Source organism: Triturus cristatus, chromosome 11 (assembly GCF_964204655.1).
Source record: "Triturus cristatus chromosome 11, aTriCri1.1, whole genome shotgun sequence".
NCBI classification, from domain to species: Eukaryota; Metazoa; Chordata; class Amphibia; order Caudata; family Salamandridae; genus Triturus; species Triturus cristatus.
In genome coordinates this window covers 875,286,447-875,303,992 of record NC_140594.1, presented here as the reverse complement: position 1 = coordinate 875,303,992, position 17,546 = coordinate 875,286,447, and the positions used below count along the sequence as shown (strand labels likewise).

Genomic DNA, 17,546 nt, shown 5'->3' with positions numbered 1-17,546 from the left:
AGAAAGTCTGTGGTGTCTTTAAGGTATGTAGACATGTCTTGAACAATGGGTTGTAGGTGTCTGTCGATATATTTTCCAATATGTTCATGGATGGAGTTTCTGGTGCTAACAATTGGTCTAAATGGAGGTTTCTCAAGATTTTTGTGTATCTTGGGTATCATATAAAGATATGGTACCCTAGGATAGTCTGTGATCAGAAACCGTTTGTCTCTATCATTGATGGTGCCTTGTTCCAGTGCCTTGTTTACAATAGCCATTAAAACAGCTGAAAATTCTTTGGTGGGATCCGAGGTCAATTGAAGGTATGTGTCTTGATCATTAACATGAGCGTTAACATTTTCAGTGTAGAAGGTGGTATCCAATACAACAAGAGCTCCCCCTTTATCCGCCTTACTGAACGTAATATCTTTATCCGCTGCCAAGGTTTTTATGATGTTTCTTTCTTTGCGAGTCAAGTTGCTTGATTTAGCCAATGGCTCTTGGAAGTAATTGGTAATTTCTTTACCTACGATGATTTCAAAAGAATCTAAGACTTTGTGGCTCACTGGAGCCATAAATTTACTTTTGGGTCTTAGGCCCATAAGAGTGTCTTTGTCGTGAGTCGTGGACGATTCTATGATGTTAGTAAAGAAATGTTTGAGGCGAAGATTACGCATAAACTTGAATAAGGATACTTGGGTTTCCAATTCGTTGGTGTTATAAGTGGGTACGAATGAAGTGCCCTTCTGTAAGGTGGATATTTCCTCCGGTGTTAGATGTCTGTGAGATATATTAATAACTAGGTTTTCTGACTCCGAGTTGTTCTCGCTATCGGAGTGTCTTTTGGTCTTGTGTTTTGCCCTCCTGGTTCTTCTGGGATTTTTCGGCCTCTCCCTAAAAAAGGGGTTGTTTCATTTATATTTTCTACAGAGGTCGGTGGCTGGCTCGTGGTGGAGTCGTCCACTGGTTTAGGTATGGGTCTTCTCGATTGAATCTGTGTATCTTCGGATGATGATGTCTCTTCGTCCGTAGATCGATTGTAAGGTCTTTGTTGTCTGCGTGTAGCATATACATCTGCCCATGTATACACCTCCCCAAGCTTGTAATCCATGGTGTCTCTTTTAAATTTACGTATTTTTCTGTCATTGATTTCTTTCTGATATTTGTCAAGTTGACTATTGACGTCTTCCAATATTTTAGTCATTTCTTCAGTGGTTGTTTTGGCGCTGAGTTCTGTTTTTAACTGTGTAACTTCTTTGCCTAGTTCATCTAGAAGGATTGATAATTCTTCAACAATTAGGAGGATGAGGTCCAAAGAACACTTATTTAGAATTGCGTACCAACGTTCAGTAAATCTTGTGTTGTTTTTGCAGAGGGTAGACTTTAAAGGAATGCGTAATCCCCTAGGTATTCGTTGAACTTTGTGGTAACGAATCAGGGTGCTTGCATGCAGCCTCTGGTTGATCTCTCGTTTGGCTGTAAACAATAGTTGCTTGATTAATGATTGAGTTGAAGCAGTAGAGGAAGTAAGGTTTTCTGTGTCCTGGATCAATGCGTAAATTCGATTGGTTTCTTCTGTCGAGAAACCGAATGTTTCTGCTCTGTTTGCAGTGAGGTTAGCTATGTCATCATAAGACATGGTTGGGTAGGTGCAAACCGTGTAGGTTAGGGAGTCAATAAATAATGAAGAAGAGATACGGTAGCACTCAAAAGTTAATAGGAACAAACAAATTAGTCAAGTTGAATTGCTTTGGTGCTAGTGAGACCACCTCCTAACCTCAGAGGTGTACGTATGCAAGTGGGAAAAGCGTCTCATAAGAAAGACGACCTCACATTAGCACTCAGATTAGCGGAGAGTCCGCTTTGAAGAACAACGTAAACAGTTTTCAAGGCTCTTTGTGATGTCTTTTAATTCATTGGTAATCCAGTATGATACATCTCATACTCAAATTAGGATATCCATGTTAATAGGTCAACAGGTCAACATTCATGGCATAGTTTTTCAGATATCCCCGATGCATTTCGGGACTCGCCCTTCGTCAGGGGGGTGTATTTCTGTGAAAGAAGGAGAGAAAATGAGCAGAGGTCCAGGACGCAAAGAGTTAGGATTAGTAAAGTAACTAGCCGTGATCGATGGTGAAGAATGGAACGGAACATATACCTCAGTGGGTGTTTAAAAAGAAGAAACCTGGTCAGAATGCGGTCAGCAGTAGGTTAACTGAAAGGAGCCAGTATAGCGAGAACAAGGTGAAACGAGGTCCAACACCGACAGGCCTACGGGTGATCGGTAATTTTCGTAATAACCTAGTCAAAAAAAGTGCATCCCAAAGGTAGAAGAACGTACGGGTAGATAGATATATAACATAAATACCTGAAGAAACCGCCAGAGCTTCTACAAAGTAGACGCATGGAGAGGTGATGCCGGTACGAAGTTTGGATAACGGAAGATAAAGCCCATTCACCCGGAAGTGACACGTACGTGTATTGCGTGAAGTGACACGTGACTCAAAGCAAGTGAAAAAAGACTAAAGAGAGTGTAAGGTAGTCAAGGAAACCGCAAGATAGAGTGAGGATAGACGAAAAAAGTATCCAAGTCTATGAATAGCGAAACCGCTACAATTGTGTGAACAATATAAAATATAAACAAAACAATAGAAACTGCCTGAACAGTAAATCTCTTAAATTCAGTGTGGAAACAACGCATGCAATGCGTGAAGTACTTTACAGATAGCAACTATATTCAACACGTTCATTCATTCCAAAAGGGTGAACTGAATTAAGTCTGTTTATCCAGAATAACTCGTGTGGATGTTCCCATTACCAAGATGTCGTCTTGGAAATATTGGATGCCTGCCTTCTTATGGAACAGCCGGTACATGAGCTTTTGGAAGACCGCTGCCGCTGAGGCGAGTCTGAACGGCATCCTCAGGAACTTGTAGCATCCAAACAGGGTGATGAATGACGTCAGGTGGTTGCATGACCGGTGTAGGGCAATCTGGTGATAGGCCGACGTCAAGTCTATTGTGGAGAACCACTTTGCCCCTTGGGTCTTGGCCAACATCTCGTTGATCCTGGGAAGAGGGAACTTGTCCACCACTATGCTCTTGTTAAGCTCCCTTAGGTCCACACACAACCTCACCTTCCCGCTGGGCTTCTGCGCCACTACTAAGGGTGCCAACCACTCCGCGTTGTCAATCGCTTCTATCACCCCATTGTCTTCCAGTCTCTGCAACTCTTCCTGTACGGCTGCCCTGGTCCGGAATGGGATGTTACGAGCTCTGTGGGACACTGGACGGGCCCCTTCTCTCAGGTGTATCTTATGTGTGAACTTCGCCAGACGACCAATGGAGTCCTTGAAGACCTCCGGGAATTCTTCCTTCCACCGTTGCGCCTCTTGTTCTGGTCCTTCCTCGGTCATGAGAACTTGCGTGCGTCCTCCTGGGTTCAGTTTTATCCCTAACTCACCCTGGTCCTTCCAACTCAGTACCGACGGTCCTTTCTCTGCCACATATAATTTCCCCTCGCACGTTCTGCCCTTGAATTCGAAGGTTAAAAGGCAATATCCTACCATGGGTATGGGTTCCCCGGTGAACGTTACTGGATGAATGTCCGTGGGCCTCAGATGATACTTTGTTCGCGTTGCGAAATCTTCCTCCCATATCTTTCTTCTTATAATCGTGTAGGGCGATCCCGAGTCTGCTACCATGGTGACTCTTACTCCCCCTATGCTCATGTCGCATTTCATTTTTTTCCCACTGAACTCTCTATGCCCAGTATTTGTTCCTCCACTATCAAGATCTCATCTTCCTCTTCGTGGTTCTCGTCTTCTTCCCCCTTGCCTGTTTCTTGTGCTACATATTTCACTTGTTGCCTCGGGGATTTCCTACGGCACACCTTTTCGTAGTGTCCCAACAGCCCACAGTATGCGCACTTAGCTCCGAACGCCGGACAGCCCTTGTCGATGGCGGCGTGAGTGCCACTGCCGCACCTGTAGCAGGCATTCGTGCTCCACTGCCGCTGTACTTGGGGTCTCGTTGTTCGGGCGTTGAACCTTCTGAAGTTCCGAGCGCCTTGTTGTCCTGCCGGCATTTTGCTGTCAGTGGCCTTCCGATCCTTTACCTTGCATACAGCCTGCTCTGGCTGGCGTTCCCGTTTGGCCGCTTCCGCGCACCTCCTGGTCAATTCTGCTTTCTTCACCAGGGATACGACAGTCTTCAATGGTGCGTCGCCGTTCGCCCACAGCTTCTCTTGGATGGAGGTATTTACCGTGTGCATGATGATCTGGTCTCTGATCAGTTCCTCTTGTAAGGTCCCAAATTTGCATGTTAGGGCCAGTTTCTGTAGGGCCGCCACGTACTCATCGACCGTTTCCCCTTTGTTTTGTGCCCTGTGGTAGAAGTTGTACCTATCAATGGCTGTGCATACAGCTGGGCGGTAGTGGGCGTCTAGGTCCTCTATCGCGTGTTGGAACACATTGTCGTCCGCCGCAGGTCTCACTTCTTTCACCAGGTCTTCGTACACCCTTTGTCCCGCCGGGCCCAAATGATGGAGGAGAATCTTCTTCTTCCGCGAGCTCGAGAATTCTGTCTCGCCCTCCTCTTCTAATGCCGATAGGTAATTTAGGAAATACCTTTTCCAATCCTCTCATGGCATCTCTGGTTCCCCGACTTTTGTTAGGAAGGGCACGGGGTTCGTCAGTGAGAACGTCTGTGAGCTCATCTTCCCTCCGGCACTGGAGCGTCGTCTACCTGTGGTGGATTCGCCAGGTGTACTGGTCGCTCGGGCGCCTCGGCCCCCTGATTCGTCGTCCTGGCTGGACTCCCCACTCTCCGTGTGGTCCGCACTGGCTCCTTCCAGTTTTGTAGGGCACCGCCCCCCCGTCGGGCCTTGCTTTGGCGCCCTCTCCCCGATTCAGACGGCACTGGATTTATGCCTGCACCTCCTTACCAGGCTTTGAGCTGGGTGACCTGCCCGAACAATGCTTTGCTCCCTGCTACTTGCGCTCTCCGCTGCACTGCCGCGCTCCCAATAGTGTAATCTCGACGGTATCCTGCCGGCTCACTGCTCTCCACGTGGGTTCTGGATGCAGCGCGGGGCACACCTTCACCACCTCGTCGCCAATGTAAGATCCTGATTCCTCACTACAATACCATGCAGAAATGGACACACAAGCGTAGCGAGGGTTATTGTCATTTATTAGCATACACTATCGGAGTGCCGGCGCGGAGCTCCGTACTACTTGAAATCGGCACGCTAATGCCGATCCGCAAAGATGGCCGCTATCGGATGTCTGCTGACGTCACACGCAGTGTGCGTCGCAGACTAGACCGCTACACCACACTAGCCAACCAGAAATCCCATTTCTAACAGACATCCTCTCCTTCAATGCTTATTTTTCTTTTCACTTACCCTGTGCGGCACACCTCGGTAAGAATAATGGCAGCCTCGCTTTTCTTTTGTTATTTGCTGACCGAACACAGCAGCATGCCTTTCTTTTTCTGCTTATTTAAAAAATATATATATAATGGCGACACCCATGCTTCACCTTTAAACATCTTAAGCTAAAGCACAGGTGCTGTGCTTGCTTTACAAGTAAACAAATAGAAAATGTGCATTTTGTTTCTCTCTGTTTACATTAGAAGCAATTGCAGACACACGCTTTAGCTTACGATGTTGAAAGCTAAAGCGCAGGTGCCACAAAAGTCTCGCATTTGCAACAGTTTGAGCTATTGGCGTTGGAAATGACATTGCCTTTTATTTATGTGTTTACAAAACCTGCAAGTGCTGTTTACGCATCGCTTCTAGGTTTTGTAAACACATAAATAAAAGGTATTGTTATTTATAATGCCAATAGCTCAAACTCTAGTAAATGCGAGATCTATTTCATTGCAAATGCTTGATGTTTTGGGAATCTGGTCACCCTAATTGTAGTGATTTTTCTGGAAGTGTTCTCCACCTAAAACAGCAGCCTCCCACAGACGTATATTGCACAATGTAAATAATAACATATCTGGCCACACCTGTTAGCATTAAGATCAGGGCTAGTTTCGCTGTCTCGAACACTGTTTTGGCGTCCAGTAGGACATTAAACTGCGTTGAAAGGCAATATTGTCGGGGGGCGTGGCTTGGACGGCAGTAGAGATGGCCGCCTGACTCAGCCACTCCGCCGGACCGGGGGAAATACTGTCCTTCCCGAGCCTTTCAGACGGCTGATCGCGCACTGGGTAGCGATGGCAACGCTTCGTGGGTGTTCAGGCGTCTGAAGACCTCCTTGTTTCCGACAGCGGTGGCTAGAAACCCGACTTTCCAGAGGGTCTTCCTCGCGACGCGCTACTCGATCACCAAAATGGCGCCTAGCTACCGGGCTGGAAAAGAGGTTCCCGGTCGGCTGATTTGTTGACCCGCGGCAGGTACGCCATTATTTACCATCCCCTTGTGCCCCTCACATTGATGCCGCTCTGTGGTTCCAGCGATTTCACCGCCCTTGCTGTTTCGGCGCTTGATTACTGTTAACCTTGTTCGCCTGACTCAAAGATGGCGGCGAGGTAGAGAAGCTCCGGACTTTGCCAGTGCCAGTGCTCCTTAAACTCAGCCACCTAGGCTATCGCTACTTCCGGAGGTCTAGCGCGAGCCAAGTTCTCGCCAGGGGTCTGCTTATGCTTCGCTGGGTGTCCCCTCTCAGCTGATTTTCAACACCCATCTGCCGCTTCATTGGAGCTCGGCTAGTGTCTTCTATCAGATGGGGCCCTGGGCGCTCCTGTCTTCTCTTACCTGCTGAACTCCTGTCTTGCTCCCTGAGGTGCCTGTGCGTCCCTTTGCGGAGCTCCTAGAGAGAGTGGGAGCCTCACACCGAGCCCTGCATTGCCACGCTTTGTACGCTGTGTCCTCTCGGCGCGACTTGAGGAGGGAAGCCTTCTTCACCATGCGGTTCCTGGATTGTTCTTCTCGCCGGGCATTTCTCTGCTCTATCCCGCACTAGTGGACACCGCCAACTACCTATTAGGACGGCACCCTCTTCACCGCGACTCACAGCGATTTACTAATACACCGCCTACTGTTGGCTGATCCCACCATACCTGATATTTGGACGGCAATATACAAGAGTTGTGATCGTCTGGTCCTCCGGATAGACCTATCCACTCCACATTTTCCCTCCTGGCACGGAGCGTCTGGGTTTTCCTAGTCAATTTCACCAACCACGGAGGCTACCAAATAATTATCCTGTGGCTACTACGACCTAAATAACCTTCAAAATGGCTGACCGTGACTCTAAGTTGCTGCATAAACTAAATAAAGGTGAACCCTCACAGTCAGACTCGCCCATCAAAATGAAACCAGACATCAATTGTACATTAGATCTAATCCTCAAAAAGCTGGCCGATGTTCATGAGTTAGCCAAATCAACCAAGCAAACTACAGATACTATACAGCTGGAGATCACGGCCATTAGAGCTGACTTGAACATGGTGAATAACAGACTTTCGGTAGCCGAACAGAGGATTAGCGATGTGGAGGACATGGTTACCAAATCATGCAATGACACGACCTCCCTTAAAGACGTGTCGTCTAGGCTCTTGAGGCACTCAGCCGAGTTGGAGGACCGTAATCGTAGAGGCAACTTCCGAATTCTGGGCGTTCCGGAGGGATCGGAGGAAGCTCTAGGTTCCTGTTTAGCCTTTCTAGAGGACTGGATTCCTAAGTTCACGGGCATCCCGTATGATCAACCTTTTGAATTAAACAGAGCACACAGAATCCCTTCATTTAAATCTGCATCAAGGCAGGGGGACCGACCAATCATATGTAAGCCTCTGCGTTTTCGCCATGTTGAAGCTATACTTAACTACGCCCGGAAAAACCATCAACTCACCTGGAAAGGGCATAACATTATTTTCACCCAAGACTTTTCGAAGCCTACTGTCGACATACGTAAAGGTTTCCTAAACCTAAGAGACAAGCTGAGAAACAAAGGGATTCTGTTCTCCTTTGTCGGTCCCTCCAGGTTTAAGATTACGGATGGAGGAAAACAACTCTTCTTCAATGATCCCAGAGACCTTGCGAATTATTTGAAAGGCCCTCCTACCCAAGACATGGACCTATCGCAGCTTTCTGCCAGTAAGAGGAAGTCCTCGCCAAGCCCGGTGTAGGGCATACATGGTTGCCTTTGCTCCACTTCTCATTGTCTTCTTTTGCAGTTGCAGCACAATGTAATGATTCAGTTCAACTTTGGGGGTGGTACAAACCCTTTATCGGTTGGGATGGCGCTTAGATATGTGATATCTGCATTTGTATTTGTTTCTATTTAGTCTGGTACGTTAGCCGAAGGTCTTTTGATAGTTGGTTATTGGGAAGGTATATATATAGTTGTTCTGTTCATGAAGCTTCCTCGGGAGTGCGGGTGGACACTTCTGTCGTCGCACCTCCCACATGCTAAGTATTGCGGTAGTTTTCACTGTCTTCATTGTTGATTCCTTAGCTGCTCTCCATCTACCTTTCTTTCTTTTCCTTTCCTTCCTTTCTTCCTTCTCCTTCATTCTTCTCTCTTTCTGGTCTCTTTCTGTTGCTCGACTTGTCTGGTGCCTTATATCCCTTATGCATTTTTCGAGTAGGGATTATATGGCTTTCCAGGCTATATTGCTGTTGCAGATGTATGTTCTGTTTGACTATTATATGTGCCCTGCAATATGGTTTCTTAAACATTCGCATTTGCCTCCATATCAAGATTTATACCTACTGAGCTCACCATTTATAATTGTTACTGATGGCCACTAACAAACAGAGTTTCCTTTCGAACGATCTGAAGGTAGTGTCCCTAAACGTCAAAGGTCTCAATCACCCGGTGAAAAGATGTAAAGTTTTAGAGTATTTAGCCAAGACCAAAAGCGATATTATGCTCCTACAAGACACAAAGCTTTCAGAGGAGGATAGTAGGTTCATTAAGTGTAACTGGATTTCGCAAATGGCATGCTCGCCAGCAGATAGAAAGAAACGGGGGGTCATTACCTTGATCTCGAGATCTGCCAACATCACGATAGAATCTTATACACACGACGATGAGGGTCGTTTATTGATTACTCACTTGAGGAGAGGCGAAGACTTAATACACGTGGTCAATATTTATGGTCCCAATACAGATGACCCCACCTATTGGTCCAGCATCTCAGACAGGTTAGATAGTTTTTCTCAGGAGGATCTAATTATAATGGCAGGCGATTTCAATCTCCCCCTGGACCCAGTAATAGATAGACAATCCAACTGCCATTATCAACCTACGAACTCTCACGCTATGCTCACAACTATTAGCTCTAAATTTAATCTCAAAGACCCCTGGAGACTCCAACATCCAGACACAAGGGACTATACTTTCTACTCACCCCCTCACAATTCGTATACTAGGATTGATTATATCCTTGTCTCGGGGACATACACCAGCCTCATTGAGTACTCTGATATTGCCCCAAGGTTGATTTCTGATCACTCTTGCATTTCTCTTCAATTAACGGGTAGCCACAAGGTGCAGACTCCAAAACGATGGCGGTTTAACAGCGATGTCTTATCAGACCCTGAGGACAAAAAGAGGATTGAGGAGGCCATCTCTGATTATCTTGATCACAACAAGGTCTCTGACACCAATATAAACACACATTGGGATGCTCTGAAGGCCACTGTACGGGGACTAGTCATTGCTATAAAAACAAAAATAAACAAACGCTTGAACCAAGGCCTACTTCAGCTAGAACGAGAGATTAGGAGGTTAGAGACTGCCCACATAGCCTCCTCAAAGGATCCCACCCTATTATTGTCCTTAACACAGAAAAAATATGAGTACAATCGGATACTAAGTGAATGTGCCGGGGTGTGGATCAATAAATTTAAAACGCTGAATTTATGCGAGGCTAACAGGGCAGGGAAACTTTTAGCCTCCTATCTTAAACATAAACGTGATCAACATGTCATCTCTGCGATTAAGGATGCTAATAACCTAACCCACACTTCACACAATGGTATCCTCAACACTTTCAAACAATTTTACCAGGATCTATATTCGAATAATCAGACCTTTGACAATGAGAAGTGCACTGCTTTTCTCCGGGGTCTGAATCTGCCACAACTCTCAAAGGAGGACTCTGCCATGCTAGGCCATGGAAATCAATGGTTCGGAAATAGAAAAGACTGTCAGATCCTTGAAAGAAAATAAAGCACCAGGCCCAGATGGCTTCACGGCATCCTTCTATAAATCCTTTTTAACCCAATTAGGTCCTGTTCTGAAACAGGTTTTTAACCATAGTGCTGCCACAGGCCATACGCCTGATTCTATGACCGAAGCCAACATTGTTGTTATTCCCAAGGAGGGGAAAGACCCGAAATATCCAAAAAATTATAGACCTATTTCGCTTATAAATGTTGATTGCAAAATTTACGCCAAAATTCTCGCGGTCAGACTACAGTTGGTCCTTCATAAATTGATAAGTAATTCCCAGGTGGGGTTCCTCCGGCACCGGCTTTCTAGTGACAACACACGCTTGTTATGCCATGTATTAGAAAATGCTGCCACTAAATCTGAACCCTCTGTTGCCATTACGTTGGACGCCGAGAAGGCTTTCGATAGAGTCTCCTGGGCGTTCTTGGAATGGTGCCTACACCTCTTTAACTTGGGTACTGATTTTATTAAAATGATTATGTCTCTATACTTAAAACCGACTGGGCGCATAGCGGTCAATGGGTCGCTTTCGGAGTCTTTCCACCTTTATCAGGGTACCAGACAGGGTTGCCCTCTATCTCCTTCACTTTTCCTATTAGCGCTGGAACCTCTTCTTCAGGCCATCAAGCTCAACGCAGATATTACAGGTGTGGATATCAATGGGGTGCGAGTCAAATTAGCCGCGTATGCGGACAATATTTTGATTGTTACGGAATGCCCGGATTCTTCGATCACAGCACTAATGGACACGATCGCAGTTTATTCCTTACACTCCGGGTATAAACTCAATAGAGATAAATCGGAAGTTAAGCCATTAAATGTGTTTTGCACTAGGGATATGTTGGGGGACTCTGGGTTGATTTGGCAGCCAGGCTTCATAAAATACTTGGGGATTGAATTTGGTAATAACATCTTAGACACCCTACATCAAAACGAAAAGGTACTCCTGCAGAAAATTAAGAAACTTTTCGATTCCTGGTCCCCAAAATTTATCACGTGGTGGGGGAGAATCGAAACTATCAAGATGATGGTCACTCCTTTAGTTAACTATCTCATAAGTATGCTGCCACTCATCTTAACTGACTCCTTTCACCATAAACTTGATACTCTACTAACATCCTTCCTTTGGCGCGGCAAAAAAGCTCGAATTAGCATCCGTAAACTAAGGCTTGATAAGACACTGGGGGGCGTAAATCTGGCTGATTTTCGTCTCTACCAATGCGCCTTTTTGGCAAAGCAAGGCCTCCTTGGGATTTCTCCTCCTGATAATTACACACCAGTGTGGTTGGAAGTAGAAAGGGCCCTCCTCAATAACATACATCACCTATCATTTCTCACGGCTAACCGCCTTATCGCCACCCACTCGAGATCCATCTTTAAGAACACTAAATTGGCTCTCTTAAAATTAGACAAGGCCATGGATGTTAGGGTGAAAGGTTCCAATTTGGAATCAATTTGGCTAAACTCCAAATTTCTTTATAACGGTAAACCACTTTCCCTTGATCCCTGGTACAAATCCGGTATTTTCTTCCCCCAACAATTGGAAAATAATGCTTACCCACTGTCGTTCACGGAACTACAGTCTAGATTCCAATTAGCTGATATTGAATTTTATAATTTCCTGAAAGTGAGGGCTGCCATTGCGAAATCCAGACTATCCCCTGGTTCCCCATCGTTACCCTCATTTGCATCAAAACTTAATAAACTTGGCCATCAGGTTTCCCAGATTTACCACCTCTTGCGCCCCAAATCATCCAGGCTTAACTCTAAGGTTGTTGATTATTGGAACGCTCTCTCGGTTAATCAGCTAACCGATGATTCGTGGCCCCCTTTATGGAAGTCAGTTTCACGCAACAAGATTTCCCCAATTTTATCACAAACGAAATTCTGGCTATTACACAAGGCTTTCTGGACACCAGCTAGGTTGTTCTCCATGGGGATCCGGGAAGATGACAAGTGTTGGAACTGTAATCAGGACAGGGGTGATTTAGCTCACCTCATTTTACATTGTTCTGCTGTGAAACCTTTCTGGGATAGAGTCTACCTATTTTTATCTACGCTGTTTCACTGTGTAATCCCTAGGACTCTTTCGTCTGTGGTTTCTGCTTTTTTACAGGTGGATCTGCAGTCGGAGGATGATCGAGCTCTCCTTGATCTACTGTTGATTTCTGCAGTCAAAACGGTACTCTCCAACTGGAAGGACACCACCAAGGCCTCTTACAACTGCTGGATGAACTGGGTCATACACCTCAGGGGGGCTGATAACATTGTCTTGCAAAACTCCCCTTGGAAATCACCCACGAGGAGTATATGGTCTACCCTGGACGTTTACTTTGCCACCCATAAGCCACCTTGACTTCATTTTGTGATATGAATATTCATTTGTGCCCTCACTTTTATGAATGTGTCATGGTCTGATACTTATACACTATATTATACAGTATTTCGGGATTGTGGTGCTAGACATTCTCCTCTCTCCCCTCTCTTCGGGCTTCCTTTCCTCTTTTCCTCCTTTATTCTTCTTTGCTTCCTTCCTTTTCGGAGCCGGGGATCAACTGGTTACTTCAATGTTTACATGTGCGCCTAATGCTGGCACTCGTCTATTGACCAATCTGTACTCCAGCTCCTGTACATTGAGCTGTCAGACCTGCTCCCAGCTCCTGTTTGTTCTTCTTTTTACAAAATTTTCCAATAAAGATATTTTGAAATCGAAAGGCAATATTCTCCTCTTCGTTTCCCTCCAATGTCGTAGACTATGTCTGAAAACTGGCTGGTGTCTGAAAAAACACACTCTCACGCGTGCTTAAACACAGTAAGCAGATTTTATTTTTGTGACATCACAACTAAACTGCCACTCGACGCTATTAGTCCTGAATGCAGCGCTGGTGCAGCTGCTCTATATTTAAAGCATTTTAAGACAGCTCTCCAAATAAGTGACCGAGCCCCTGTTCTGGGGGGTATTCTGCGCCGCGGGCCCTGGCACGTGGCCCGGTCGTCACTTTATAAAAGCGGGCCGGGGGGCAGCGCCTGCCCGCTCTCAGGTTACCAGGCTTAGGTTAGCCCGGGCATTATTGTGTTTACACGAGTTGCCATGGCTACGGCTCACTCCGCCACGGCCCCTCGGGGACATTCTGGCGTTGCAACCGCGTCATCCAATGGGAAGCGCCAGCCAGGGTCACGTGATTTAAGCAGTATTCAAGTGGAGTTGGTGGCGATAAGGCTCCAAGAGGACCTAGGCTTCGCAGGGAAGTACAGTGAATTGCGCTCAGACCGCGAGAGAGGTGCCGTCAGTGGCCTAATTCTGAAAGGTGGGGCCGAAGGGCCTTGGAGAAAAAAAACGCAGCGTGATTACCAGTCGCTCAGCAAGGCATCCAGCAGCAATGTTCGGTCGCCTTCTCCACGAGTTTGACGAAGACCCTTTCTTCTCGTGAGTATCGCTAACTGGAAATATTGTGTGGGAAACACCCCATGCCCAGGTTCAGTCCTGAATCAGATTGTCTGGTGTCCAACACCAGAAGGGGCGCTAGAAGCTCACACCGAATTAGAATCAATTTGAAGAGGTACCCTCGTCGAATAATCCAGAATGTAGTTCGTAGTTACATGTACAGGTTTATTTTCTAACTGAGCCATATATTACAATGGAAATACATTTTAAAAAAAACTATTAGAATCTTATTTTCGCTCTGCACTCTTCCATTCCGACCATCTGAGAAGACAGCGAATTACTTTGAAAGCTGTGCAAACCAAAACTATCTCTCTTTATATAGAAAGTCATTTAACTTGCTGCATTCTCAAAAACTAGCTATCCAGGGGCTCCAGCCCTCAACACATTCAAAGCAGCTGTAAAACCATTTGTAACAATGAAGTGCTCTGAGCACACGCACCCACAGTCGACTTTCATGTAGCTGGTTAGAGGGAAGAATTCATAATTTTTAGTAATGTTACATGTAGTGAGCTTTTACTTCAATATTTTATTAATAATTTACCAGGCCGTACTAACAAGCATGACTGAATATATTCATAATCTACTGTTTATCGGGTGTTGTTGCGGCTGCTACAATAATGCCGCATGCTTACATACATACGTACATACATTTTGTGTGTAGCCACTAGTGAGCTACCTGTGGCTTCCCAGTGCATCTATAATTTTTAGATTTTATTTTATATGGTATATGTAGTTTATCACCAGGGTGTCATCAAATACAAAAGACCCAAAATGCGGCTCATACTATCTTCAGTTATTATACAGTTTTCCTTTTATTGCTGCATTGTCCAGTTTTTAATGTGGCACAACTGCCCAGCCTTTTAAATGGGCGTGCTCTTTAGCATTCCACTACTAACGATGAGTTGACCCACATATTACATAAACTGCCACGTTTCAGTATTTGTTGATTCATTTTTGTAGTGACATCTCCAACTGAATACTAGTGGCCATTCTGATATTTTAGCCAGACATATTGCCACATCTACCCGAAGGGGGGGAACACTTTTTTATTCAGCACCATCACAATTATTTTGGTGTATTTTTGGGGTTATTTATAAAGGCGACCTAGTCTCATGGAGGACTGGAGCACATACATATTAACAGGTTACATTATTTACTCATCTGTGTATGAGATCCCTCCTCATTTTATGTTAAAATTGACCTACCTGGAAAGTTTGTATGACATGCTTTCCCAAGTGTGCTAACCCTACAATTTTTTAAATATTCAGAATTCTTCTGTTTGAAGGGGAAGCATATGCCAGTAAATAGGAACTGTAACGGCTGTTCAGGTATTCAATGGGGAAAATACTTTATTGTTTCCACTCAGAACATACCTCTAAGTCCAGAATTCTGTGATCTCGCTATATGTTGTCGCCTGATACGTCTCCACTTTTTTCCATGTTCACATGACTATTTCTTTAGGTGGGCCTTTGAAAATGCTTTTTCCCAACAGCATGGCCAGGTGAGGGGGCAGAGAATCAAGGAGATGATTCTAGAGCATCACCATGTTTCCTGTTTAATAAGGGAAGTCGCGATTGAGAACTGGAGTTCCCCAGTTTTTTTTAATATCTTACAGAGAATCTGTACCACCGAGCCATCAGTCTTTTGTTTACTTCTCGTGAGTGTTCCCTCATTGCACCACATATTGTAACTGGTCTTCATGATAGTACGACGTAAAAGCAGGCTCTTGTTACTCCCAATAATGTTAAATAGTTTTAGTAGCTTTAAAGCATCTATTATCGGTTTACACTACATTTTCAGCATAATTCTAGATGTGGCCTGAAGTCTGGCAGTCGTATTGGTATTGTAATGAACTGTCATGCCTGTAATGATCAGTGTCACTGAAGCACTTTTTTATTACCTGTATGGCAAAATCTCTGCACGCTCAGGCACATTTTCCATCTGGACTCTCGCGTGTAAAGGAGAGTGCTCATTTCTGGTTGAGAGAACACGTTTATTGCTTGGAAAATAAAAAAGATCACCATATATACTTACTGCTTCTCCTAGATATGAAGGTCCAGAAACCCTGCTTAGAAGTTCAGCTCTGTTAAAGAACAGTTCACTACTCTTTATTCAATTTAGACATTACTCTGTCTCTTTTGCAGCACAGCTCATGCAGTAGAACTTATTTACTCTCTACAGCTGTCAGGAAAATTGTGCAAATTCATACCTCACATACTTGGGGGAACACACAGATCATCAACAGTTTTCATACCAGTTCTTGTGGCTCACATTCAAACCCAAGATAGCATTACCATCTTGCTTCCTCGCCAGGGTACATCTCCTCCCTAGATGTCTTACACCTACCCTGAAGTGGCAGACTGTCAGCCAGTACAGCAGCTGCATTGAAAAGTGTGAACTAGTGTAAAGTCATTCACACGTGGGCCTCCTGAAGTTTCTCTTAGTTATAGGCTTTACTCAGAATTCTTAACTGGAAAGCCAATACCACATATGACATCACTGTAGACCAAAGTCCGGAGCAGGTTCTGCTCTTTTGAAGTGAAAAGGACCCCACATGGTACCCTAAGTGTCATTAACCTGGTTGGTAACCAATAAGTGTTTATGCCCAGCCCATCATCCACTTGCTGCAAATACAGGAACAATGTCTTCCAAGATCTATTGACTCCTTTACATCTTCCACGTCTTGTGCTTGTTGAAGATGGGGTGATGTACATATAACTTCGGTGAACCTGTCCGCTGGTGGATTGGACTTACTTAGTTCCATTCAGTCCAGATTGGTTTCTCTGAGAATCACGTAAACCTGCAGGAGGGGTCCCATGACACTCTGGTTCCTCCTGAAGAGAGGTCTTACCTTTACACTGCCACCTTAGTCTCCCTTGCTTCATCTTCTCTAAGAGTAAAATTAGAGAAATGCCTCTCATTAACCTCTCCTCTTTTGGATCACATACATTACTTTACAGCAGACACTGGCTACCCTCCGCCACCCCCCCCCCCCCACACACACAGGTATACCTGTTTACCCCCATCCTTCCTGACAAGTGCTGGTGCGTCCTTCTGGGCTCCATATTGACTTCTGTCAAGGTGGCCTGCAGAAACCATTCACCTGCTTGAAACATTATCTTGATTTTTTTCACATGCAAGCTATTGAAGAATATCCATCATAAACATCAGTTAAAACTCCAATGATCTCAAGGTAACTCAACAGTCTCTCCCGAATTTTCCTTCCAATCAAAAGAACTTCTTTGTGGTAGGTAACTACAGCCATTCAGGTGTCAGCCTTGCACTATGACTTTGCTCATGGTGAAACTTTGATTAGGTTTCAAGTTGTCAGGTAGGATTGACTGTAGCAGCTAGTCAGTTCTCTCTCCTCCTAGAGGTTTGCAATATGTTTTTGGCCACTCTGTTCCATGTCATTTTGACTGCTTATCAATGGAATTGTTAGGCTCTATTTCCAGTTTTTAAAGTGCATTTGGTACCTCTGTAGTTTTTTTATGTTTCCAGAACTTATGTTATGTTTACAGTTAGTAACTGCAAGTAGACATTTTTATTCACCACCACGTACAGTGGTTTAAATATTTTTATTCACATGTGCATAGCAGGAATATTAATAAAAGAGCGGCACAGCGCTGTGCATATGAACATGCATTGTTTACAACAGTTAGTAACAATAAACAGTCCCCGAAACATGCCCACCACCCTCTCCCACTCCCCAGTACTTGATAAGGAAAAAGAACTGTAGTGCGGCACACCGGCCAGGGCGGCTGACTCCAGAGCGCAGGGCTCGCGGTTCGATCTCCCGAGCCAGCTCAGCTCAGCACCATATGACTCTGGGTAATATCTCACTTAGGGCCTTATGTAGGTAAATTGCATTTACCGATTCTTAAATACCGAATTTTACCGATTCGGTATTTATGAATCGGTAAA

General features: G+C 45.0%; 1 protein-coding gene across 2 annotated transcripts in view; it reads left to right on the top strand.

Annotated features, from left to right (window-relative positions):
- Positions 1 to 13,420: 13,420 nt before the first annotated feature.
- Positions 13,421 to 17,546, top strand: part of MLF1 (myeloid leukemia factor 1) — a 179,956-nt gene continuing 175,830 nt past the window's right edge. For both annotated transcript variants that reach the window (XM_085634742.1, XM_085634741.1), the window contains exon 1: positions 13,421 to 13,604. In XM_085634742.1, coding sequence (XP_085490868.1) covers positions 13,558 to 13,604 — 47 coding nt within the window. In that variant the 5' untranslated portion in view covers positions 13,421 to 13,557. The remainder of the gene's footprint in view (positions 13,605 to 17,546) is intronic.